Consider the following 11347-nt stretch of genomic DNA (forward strand, 5'->3'; position numbering starts at 1 on the left):
ATACAATAAGGTTGTGTTGAGGCAGTTTACATTTTTATTAGAACACATATTCATACCCCTAACTCTTCTATCCATAAATATGTACACAATTCATCATTACTGCCACGCTGACAGCTGGTTGGATTTATCCAATAGTGTCCTTCCATGGTCTCGTCTTGCTTCCAGCAGACTTGTCTTTAGCTGATGCTGCTGCTGCAATGGGAGGTTTCTGCTCTAGAGGATTGTGGGTAAAAGTCTGTCTCAGTGGACCTGCAGGGAGAAATGAAATGAGACAACTCTTAGATAAACCACGGTGGCATCAAGTGATAAAAGTCCGGCAGCAGAACAGCAACAAATCAAACAGCTCCACCGAGTGTTTAGGAGGTGTAAAGACAAACACGTGTGGAGTCTCCCCCTACCTGTGACCTAGAAATTAATCTCAGTAGCCATCATGAGGAATGTTTCAATTCCTAAAATATATCTGGAAGATAGAGGTGGTTTGCAGGAACAGCCATAAACACGGACACACAGGTGTATCCTGTCCTTAGAGTGTTTTTAATCTTGGTGTGTGCAAGAGACAGGATGCTACAATGATGATCAACTGCCTGATCAACCTCTGTCCTTCTCACCTGTGCGTGGTGAATAAAAATAGTTCCCGTGCACTGCTGTCATTGTGACTCCTGACATTTAAGTTGTCATGAACACTTAAGTTCACCTGGACACTCCCCCCACATTAAATAAAGCACTACATTGTTGCCTTCTTCATGTCTCTTCATCGCCTCCTCCAGTCATATCTCTGATGAAAGGAAGTAAGATGTAAGGAGAGGAGATGAGGAAAGGAACTGAGGATGCACAGAGAAATGACACGAGGTGCAAACATGTGAAATGTCTGCTGTGAAATATAAGCTCCAAACATCTAGAAATCAGAAAACGGTTGCTAAAAAGCCTTTTTTTCACAACAAGCTAAACTTTGATCTTTAGAATATAAAATGTCCATATTAGTATTTATATATATATATATATATATATATATATATTAACATTACTTGAAATATCACTTTCCTGCTAAATTTACAACCATCCAGCAGTAAGTCTGATCAGGTTTCACACTCAAGAATCTGTATTTATCTCTTTAAACGCTAATTTATTTAACACTACTGATTACAAGAGTTTAAAAAAAAAAGTTAATTTTTATACTTCCCAATCCTTTATTAAAACCTGTCGTTTTTAAGGATCTTAAATCTTTCTTTTAAGCTTTTAAAATGCAGTAAATTCCTTATAAAGCAGGTAGTACTGAAGTAGCCACTGAATAACTGCCCGGATAAATCCCACAGAAATAAATTGTATATGTCGCACTGTTCGGTAGGTTAAGGGCACATGCTCTTGGCTGTCTGTGTGTGCATCAAAGGTCAAAGCCATTTTAAAAATTTTTTTTTTTAAACAGTTTTTAAATAATAACACATGTTCTTCCACAACTACAATGGGGCTACTTAGGAACAAATACACACAACAATCAGCTCTAACCCTGCAGCTTTTTAGCACATGAATCCGTTCTCCACCTGCTCCATAACAGAACAGGGACTACAGCAGACAGGCCGACCGCCTGACAGGGTAGCTGACTGACAGGAAGGATCAGGAAGCGGGTCAGCAGTGAATAAACCTTCAAAATAAAAGCGAGTGAATTCTACTCCGATAAATTGACTGTGTCTGGTGTCAGTCTGTAAGGTGGAGGGCAAGACGACAAATGTACTTGGGTCAGAGTTTATATAAATGAGCAACCATTTCAAATAAAGTTTTTTTCTCCCTCCCTCTAAATAAAGTGAGTCATTTTTCTGCAAGGAGGAAAAAACCCCTGACAGAGACCAAAAGGTCTCTGTGGATGAGCTGAAGACTGGGACTGACCTTTGGCAGCGAGGTCCAGATGATTTTTTATTCTTCGCTCACGCTCTTCCAGCTGGTGGGCCAGCTGAGCGTTCTTCCAACCTGCAGACCAAACCAGTTCCAACACAGACAAACACAAAAACAATCAGAGTGGAAACAAAGTGCTACAAACTACAACTAGATTTATAGTCCTACTCTGTTTATCGACAGATTTATGCTCACAACACCAACCCTTTTTCATGCTTTCGATCAATCCGTCGCTCTGTGGCAGAGCGGAGGCCGGGTGCTTGATCCTTTCAGGGATCTTCAACTTTTTTCTGATTAAGGGGTGTCTGAGCAGAGCCACTTGGCACAGAGAGAAGCAGTTTGAGGTCAGCCAGTAGGTAAAGACTGCCTGAAGTTTGTACGAAGAAAAATAAAGATGTTTCAGCGATGTTTTTTATGAGAACAATAACAGATGTGAGCGAAAGAGTCACTAACCGTGGGGAAGTTGATGGTGAGAGGGAAGATGACTAAAGGCATGATCCTGAACACCGTCTTCATGGCTCGCAGGTTGGGGTTGTCAATCCCAGACTCTGCACCCAGCTGAGGAAAAAAAGATGGTGATGAAGTGGGTCAGTAATTTTTTACCATCACTCTCTTTTTGTTGCCGTGTTTCTTTTGGGAAATAAGAGATCTGAGTTCACCTCCAGGATGAAAAACATCGTTCCAGTGACGGCCAAAGGCAGAATATAAAAAGGATCTGATGCCGTCAGGTCTGCAAACCACAGCATGCCTCCTGTCTGCATGCTGGGCACGGGCAGATAGGCCATCTTTCTCAGGGCGATGAAGAAGGAGATGAAGACGGGTGTCTGAGGGTTGTGGGCAGATGAGTGAGGCCGGAGAGAAAAATGGGAAAAACAAAGCTCCAGCAAAAACAATCTCAAACACGTTGAAGCAACAAAGCAAAGTCAATGATAATAACTAGCATATCTGCAAAGGTACACATACATTCATCACTAATTTAACAGCCATGAATAGTTTCTCTGTTTTATGATGATGAATCCATGAAGCTGCTCCCCTGCACCAAACACACGCCTTTATTTTGAAGGAAGGGACATATATTTGACATATGGCTGTGTTTGTGATGTCTAAATAAAACCCTTTCAACAAAACCCGCCATGGCAAAAAGCTAGACACCAAAATCTTACTTACAAACTGCATTTTTAGTGTTTCTGTGTTACAGTCAAGATGAACTAAAAAGAACTTCTTGTTAATCATAAATGCACCTAAAAATCTAAATTCCACCTTTGCTTACACTGTAATAGCTGGGAGCTCCACATAAGCAAGTACTAAGCTGAAGTGTAAAATTTGTTTAATTAGTCTGCCTGAAACATTCATGCCAATAACACAGAAAGCTGAGAATAACTGACCTGCACCAAAGGGATCAGGAAGCCACGAAGAGGATTCACATCATGTTTCTTCTGGAACAGGTTCAGGTCAGAGTACGCTTTGGAAACTGTGACAGAACCAGAGACAGCAGCAGCAGCTCAGGATCAGCTGAATGTCTAAAGAGTGAGTATAAGGCCATGAAGAAAGAGGAGAGAACATTTACATTCAAACTTGTTTCCGCTCTGCTTGGCCTCATTCATCCTGTTGGTCAGTTTGGTCATCTCGGGCAGCACGTTGTTCAGCTTCGCCGCCTCTCGCTGGCCCTTCACTATGACGGGAAACACAGCCAAGCGAGCCAACACGGTCGCTGGAGGAAGGAAAGCAGAGGATGAGAATAGACGCAGGAAATCAAAAACAAGGCGCTTCTTAAAGAAAACTTGAGGAAAATATAAACCCAGCCTGTGTTTGGGTGGCCTAAAGTGACGCACTGATACTGACAGAGAAGAAGTGTTAAAGCATGCTTACCCACAACAATGGCTCCCCACCAGGGCAAACCCAGATCCATGTGAATGAACTCTAACATATTCTGGACCAGCCCCACTGGTGTGTGACCAGCTAGTCCAAGCTCTGCTAAACGAGGCTCTCCAGCAACGGCCTGCAGGACCTCCACTGCAGTCGGTGCCACATCAGCGACCTGCTCAGAGACCGGTTGTGTTAAAACAGGAGCAGGGTCAGCAGACACGAGAGGAAGAACAGAGCTCTCTGCTGCTGGTAACACACTGGAAACTGTCCCACCTAGGATCTAAAATGATTAAAAATGACAAAAGCACCAAATGATTGAAGTGATCACGTAGCTGAGGGATGTGGAAGATTTACTTTGGATGCAGACTCACCTGCTCAGTGACAGGCTGTGTGACAGACTCCAGGACTGGAGGACTGTTTAAAGTTTCTGTTACTGGAACTGCAATGGATCCACCATCAGGCGAGATCTGTGAATGTCAAGATAAACTCTACACATCAGTTAAGTAGAAATGTAATAGTGTAACCTCACAGGAGTTCAATTTGTTTAATTTCAGTGTTTCTATAAACTGGATCCAGTTGTTAAGATTACATCAACTTGTAATGTGTTACTGGATCCTACGCGACTCATTTCACTCTACAGTCCACCTGTGGCTGTGATAGAGGATTTAAATCCTACAGGCCACTCCCAATCCTGTTACATGAAGAGGCTAAAACATTTGACACACTTTAGTTTGACACACGACAAACACAAACCTTTCCAGGTCTTCAGGCTGGCCACTGCACTCCAGTAAAAACTCACAGACACTTTTTTTTAAACCAACATTTAAATAATACCGTGACTACTATCAGTTTACACCAGTAAGTGAGGAGGCTCAAGAAAACAGTATAAGTCAGATTAACTTTAATGTGTGAAAAAGGTTAAAGAATGGCATAGATCTAACTGTAGTGACTACATAACCTGTGTGGCGACCCACCTGTGAGCTGTTGTGTCTGATGGCCACGGCATTCACCCAGAGGAACTTGTCATGGTGTCTGCGGCCCAGCAGAGCCCTGGTGGCAGGGCTGCGGCACTCAAACACTGTGTGGAGATGTGACCTCTGGATTAACCGCTGTGTGGACAGAAGGAGGACAAAGACCTGTCGGTCTGATACACTAACTGCAGAATAACCTTTTTTTTTCCTTTTTTTTTTTTTTTTTAACTAAAGACAAGAAGCAACAGGAAAGTAAAAAAATAAAGCTTGTATAATTAATGATTATATTTCAAATTGAATCCTTAGAATAATTTACTAAGCTACAAGTCTCCTGCTTCTGAACCAGTTCAGTAACAGAAAACAATATAAGATGTTAATGTTTTACAGCTGCGTCTTTTCTACATTGTGTAATAACTAAAACCAGCGCACTGAATGAACAATGGGCTGTGAGGGTGACTTGCATTGAAAACGCTACGTACAGATAAACAGAATCAACCTTTTGGGATTTACTTACCTGTATGATTGGGCATGCATCAAGACTTTACTGCAGTAAAGTGCTGCTTGAATTAAACAATGTGACTTATATAACTCTTTGGCCACATAAACTAATGCAATGTGATCCTTTTTAAATATGATCGTCAATCTTTGCATTTGTTTAACAATTACTATAATACATCCTTAATAGATACATTGACGTTTGGGAAAACATTACATGTAGTTCAAGTTAAACCTATATTGACCTCTAGAGGTTTGCAGGTGACTCCTGCAGGACATGGGTTATTAAACTTTGGCATAGTTTAAATGAGGTTAATCTATTTTCATAAAAACTCTCATTATTATACATCGGAGAGAAAAGCTGTAATGGTTCTTTATAAACTGGTAGACTGTGCAGTCACACTGATGTAGCATTACGGATTTTCAATAACATCAAACAAACTCCTACTAATTCCGTATTTCAGTGTTTTTAGCTGACCTGTCCGCGCTTTCTGGTTTAAATCCAGCTGGTTTTACAGTTACCCTGAACAGCAGAGAGTCCTGTCTTTCTTGTCTTTGCTGGAGAGCCTGTTACTGTCAAAGTCACACAGGAGGCATGATGCTAGCCGGCGAGCTAGTTAGCCGTGGAGAAAAAGCTATTTGTATCTTTGCTTCGGAAGCACAGACAAAGTACCGAACATGAAACTGTGAAGAAGACCTACGTGGCTCCAGATGTCTGAGAGAGGATGGCCGCCTCGGCTTGGTTTGCCTGTCTGTCTTAGGAAACATCTTGTTAAGCAGACCGGAGTCAAACCGCTCCTGACGGCAGCCATGTTGACATGACAGACAACCTGCTACGGAAAGCGCAAATAGTCAATTTCAATTTCAACAAGTTGCGCACATATATAAAAACACGATGTTGGTTATTTCTACCAAGGAAGTTTGTTTATTTGCATAATTACATTTTAGAAAAAGTCACTGCCTGAAAATCATAGCAAATTTACCAAGTGATTTTGGTTTGGTCCACTTTGGAGTCCAGGATCCAGGATTATTTGGAAAGATGACCTTTTAACCTTTTAAAAACTGAGACTCAAAGATACAAAAAACAATCAATAAACAAGCCTAAGTCACATATAATCACAGTCTGGAGTGTTACAGCAATGGGTGAGACATGTTTTCACTTTGTGTTACTGATGGTCACGTTATTACTAAAGGTTGTTTAACATTTGAAATGGTCTGTGTGCTTTCTGTGGTTCCTTTACCCAGTTTAAATATTACATTAAAAATGTAATGGAGACTTTCATGCAAGAAATTGTCTGTCTCGTCTTTTACACCTCTATTTCTTGTTTAAACCATACTGAACAATCTAGATGAAGAAACGTGAAGATGAAGGATTTTCATATCAAGGAAACTGAAACACGAATGAAAATCACTTAGTGTTATTCCCATAAAGCAGAAAGTTGCTCTTTCATCGTAAAAATCGCATGACATAAAATGTAAGGTAATAAATATAATGAAACAATGATGAACAAATGAAACAAGTGACAATAACCAAAAACCAAAACAAACAATTAAAATCCTCAAACTTTATATGTAAATAACTTTCATTTTTAAGTTGATACCAGGTGGCACAATTGACTCCGTTTTAATGTACAGTTAATCATCAACACTTTAGACACTTTAAATAAAACCAAAACAAAACAAAATAAACATCCCTCAAAATATTCCTTGGAAACTGTGTCTCTGTGTCTCTTAAAATGATATTTAATGTTAATGTTAATGTCAGTAAGTGTGAACACTTCTATAAAAGCAAAAGCTCTGTCAGTTTGCTGGTCTGGAGTTTTCAGGCATGTGTTAACGCAATGCCTACACTGTAAAAAAAAATTGTATTATAAAAGTATTTTACAGTTTATTTTACAGTTTTGTACCGTTCTTCTAGAACATAATTAAATTCACATAAATAGACTGTGATTTTACATTTCAAATGTAAATTAACGTAAAATCACTGTAAATGTAATAAAACATCATTTTCTTGTTTTTTAAATGTATCTGTCTGTACATATGCATATTTAGATTGTTAAAATACATTCACAAATGCATCACAATTTCACAAATATTTGTCCGTTATTTGAAAGATTGAACTGTTAAATTCAAATGTAATGCTATGGAAAAATATATATAAAATGATTTTTATAAACTTTTTCTTTTTACATCAAATAATAATAATAATTATTGTTATTTAGGGCGATCGTGGCTCAAGAGTTGGCAGTTCGCCTTGAAGGTTGCCGGTTCGAGCCCCAGCTCGGACACTCTCGGTCGTTGTGTCCTTGGACAAGACATTTCACCTACGACCTACTGGTGATGGCCAGAGGGGAATTATAAAGTGGAATTGTAAAGCACTTTAAGGGTCTCAAAAAGCGCTATATGAATGCAATCCATTATTATTTAAACCAACTGTTAACTGTATATTTCTGTACATTTAAATATTATTATTCATATTGCTGCATTCATTGACCTTGTTTATAGGTAATTTCATTTTCATTATTTAATCACGTTAAATTGTTCCTAATTCAATGTTTAAAAGCACTTGAAAAAGGCAGAATCCCATGTAAAATTATGGCAACAAACTGTATTGTCATTACTGAAAATAACTGTATTTTCATGAGAAAGTTATTTTCTGGTATTTTCTGGTAGTATTTTGGTGCCCCAGCTGCCAGAATATTACGTTTTTTTAGGATTTTCTTTTTTACGGTGTAGGAGGAAAGACATGAGCTGTGATCTTAAAAAAGCAATTGTTTCTGCCCATCGGTCTGGGAACGGCATATCCAAAAATTTGAGGTCCATATAAACTTCCAAGAACTACGTCTCTAAAGGCCTCAGTTAGCATGTAAAATGTTAATTTGATGACAGTAAAATTAGAAAATGAATGAAGAAGTTTGGCTTGTTTATCAGAATCAGAATCAGAATACTTTATCAATCCTGAAGGAAATTAGGGTTACAGCAGGCAGCACGCTAATGGCGCATGCGCACTTACAAAGGAACCTTCTGACCAACTTTACACAAACATCACATTGGGGAGACATGTCAGAAAGGTAGGCTGATAGGAAAAAACAACGAAAATACACTACATGAGGTAAGAGGAGGAGAAAAAAAACTCCACTCAGATTGAGCTCCTAGTGGGAGAACAGTTTGATAACAGAAAAAACACCTCAGCACAAAAGCACATGACTATCAATACATCATAGAAACACAAGACAAGCAACAGGGGCGGATAAAGGGTAAGAGAGAGCCGGTGTAGACAGCGCATCCGGTTCTGCAGCATGTCTGCGCTGGTCCAGTCGACTGCCATCTTCCCAGGTAAGGCACAAGCATCGAAGGTGTTTGGAAAGGGAGGGAGGATCAGTGTGTGCATATCAGTGTATGTGTGTGTTTGTGCGTGTCCATAGTTTAGCTGAGACAGTGTCCTTCGCCCCGCCAGGCTAAGTAAACAGTCTTCCAGCCAACCCAGGTGGCCTTGCATGGAATGGGGGGAACAGTCTAAACACAGTTGTTATCAGGGTGTTTTGTTCAGCTCCAGCCTTGAGGCCGCAGCTGGCGCTGAAGGGGTCTCCGCATGAAGTGATGATGGTTTTTACTTTAGTGCGAACAGCTCATATGAATTTCAAAGCTGTTCTAACAGTCCAACACTGGTCTCTCAATCTCCCGTTGGAGAGCCGCGAGCTTTCTATGGTGTTATCCAAACTTACGTTCCGTGATGTTGTTGTTCTTTTTGCTCAAAGAGCAGGCTCTGAGAACTCACGACCGCAGTGCACTTGCCCAAGATGTGATCGAATTTGCGCTCAAAGGTGTTATTCGAGCTAGCCCCTCCAGATGTAATCCAGTTTTTCACTCAGAGGTCTTGTTCTGAGTATTCACGGCAGCCGTGCGTTCTCCAAGATCTTCTCCGTGCTGCACTCAATGAGCCCATTTTGAGAAACTCACGCCTCGTCCCATCATTTCAATCCCAGCGGGCAGCCTTGTGGGGGTTTGAACAGCCGGTTCCACTTCCTTAATTCTTCGGTAAGCCAGGGCCAAGCCTGCTCCGATCAGCAAGAACCCTGTTATCATGGTTCCGAATAGGTAGATATCTTCAGCACTCAGGCTCACCCGAGCCCAGACTTCTCGTTGAGAAGGGGTGTCAATTGCATTCAGAGACCAGTTGATCAAATCCATAATTCCTCTTTTAGGTTTTAGAGAACAGACTGTGAGAGAGTGTTCCAGGGAAAAGTAAGTAAAAACACAAGACAAGACAAGGACATAAGAAGCTAAGCAGGGAAGATAAGGGCAGGAGAGGAGAAAGTGCGACCGCCTTCGCTGAGAGCCTAATCTGGCCTTATGTTTAGAGGGGCTTTCAGGGGAAACTCGTGTCTCTTTAAGAAGAACCTGGCAGCACGGCATATGTTTGTAAAGTTGTATCTGAACAAGTCTTCTGGAACAACAACCTTTCAACAGGTGAGACAAAAGTGCAAATGTTTGACTGTAACACACAGCTCCATGTTTCAAGAAAGTGTAACACAGCATCTCAGCACAAACACCTCATAACATAAGTTCCAAAGGTAGTGCAATAAAAACACATATTTTCAAAATAAAGCAATAAATCTGTGAGCAGCACTGATAACCTAAATAAAACAATTCAGCCTTCCATTATTGCAACTGGTGGAAAGCAACAGCAAGTAAAAAAAAAAAGAAAAAGTTAATGTTTACGTATAATTCCCAAAACTTATCTCAACCAAAAACTGGCGCATGACCAGGTCCAAAACAGACTTGATGCCAGAGATATGACTCAGAAATCTGCTGATGACCTGGCTTCATTATTAAACCAATAAACCATTGAAGTATACAGCATCCATATCCTAATCACACATTAGAAACTGTGCTTGTGTTGCTTTTTCTACTGGCTGACGAAAAACATAAAATATTTTTTCACATTTATTTGGGAGTTGGGAACACCTTGCTTGCTGACCCACATCTTGCCCATAGTTAGAACTGAATCGTCACTTACAGTGTGCCGAAGCACTCCACAGGAGGAAGTTGTTTACCTGAATACCCAAATGGGCGGCGACTGCTGGGATTTTGTCTCTCGGACAAGATAGTTGAAGTTAAAAGCCTTGATAAAAGTCTTATTGAAGTGGAGACAGATCCAGCTCTTAGTGCTAAAATGTCCGTCCAGCTGAAAGTAAACGGACCGAGGGGAGAGGAGAAGATAGTCGATATTTGTGACAATATGGACCAGATGAAGGCCCTCACTGTGATGGAGCTGAAAAGCAAAATCGCCAAAGCGCTGGTGATAAGTAAGCATGACTTTTCTTATCGTCTGCTTTTACATTTTTATAGAAATGCAAATGTCATACTTTTATTGAACAGCAGATTCTGTTTACAGAACTCTCTATTTAAATGCAGTGCAAGTGCAGTGTCTATTTATGTTGTCTTCAGCCAATCAGACAACACACACAATAACCACAAACATGACTTTTAGTGGTCTACAGCAGATATAATGATTTAATAATGAAAATTGTCTTCTAAGTGGAAACTTTCTTTGAAAAAATACAAATCAAATCATCTTTTGCTAGTATCACTAACTCATCAGATCACATACATTAAACAATCCAAATATTAGCTTTGCTGATCTACTCTAAAAGGCCTGAAGCAAGCCCAGCTCTTTAAAGCTCTTCTCTCTGCTTCTGCTCAGTTGGTGAAATGCGGGTGGTGTTCAGGACGAAGCCGCTGGAGGACAAAGCCCTGCTGGTGTCTTATGGGATTAAGCACATGTCCGTCATCCACACACTGCTGATGCTGCCTGGTGGAGGAGATCGACCCGCATGAAGGAACACGACAGACTCTGCACTGACAAAATCATTTATTGTGAAGTCTTTATTGTGATCTCATATGCACTCACATGATCATATTATTGTTATGTACTTACTGCTGTCCCTTTTTTGGTCTTTATTTTTCATATAATAAAATACATCATGTTTGTAGCACACTGCATAATGCGTTTCATATCTTATTTTTGAGACACTTTAAGAAATCAGATGTTTAGCTGGACTTTTGCTAGAGAGATCATTTCAATAAAACTCTTCCATGTTTGTTTGTGCTATCTTGTTTCTTTA

The 11347-nt window shown here is 40.2% G+C and overlaps 1 protein-coding gene across 2 annotated transcripts; it reads right to left on the bottom strand.

Annotated features, from left to right (window-relative positions):
• Positions 1–11: 11 nt before the first annotated feature.
• On the bottom strand, positions 12–6056 carry oxa1l (OXA1L mitochondrial inner membrane protein). Of its 2 annotated transcripts, none has more exons than XM_026162195.1 (11): positions 5921–6056; positions 4728–4862; positions 4125–4220; positions 3757–4033; positions 3455–3598; positions 3273–3358; positions 2547–2711; positions 2341–2445; positions 2092–2254; positions 1882–1962; positions 12–249 (listed from the first exon to the last, which is right to left on the bottom strand). In XM_026162195.1, the coding sequence occupies exons 1-11, from the start codon at positions 6029–6031 to the stop codon at positions 125–127; spliced, it is 1488 nt and encodes a 495-aa protein (XP_026017980.1). In that variant the 5' UTR covers positions 6032–6056; the 3' UTR covers positions 12–124. The 2 variants fall into 2 exon arrangements, with proteins under 2 accessions (XP_026017980.1, XP_026017981.1); XM_026162196.1 differs by having other exon boundaries at positions 4728–4831; positions 5921–6046.
• Positions 6057–11347: the final 5291 nt, after the last annotated feature.

The sequence above is a fragment of the Astatotilapia calliptera genome, chromosome 3 (assembly GCF_900246225.1).
Source record: "Astatotilapia calliptera chromosome 3, fAstCal1.2, whole genome shotgun sequence".
NCBI classification, from domain to species: Eukaryota; Metazoa; Chordata; class Actinopteri; order Cichliformes; family Cichlidae; genus Astatotilapia; species Astatotilapia calliptera.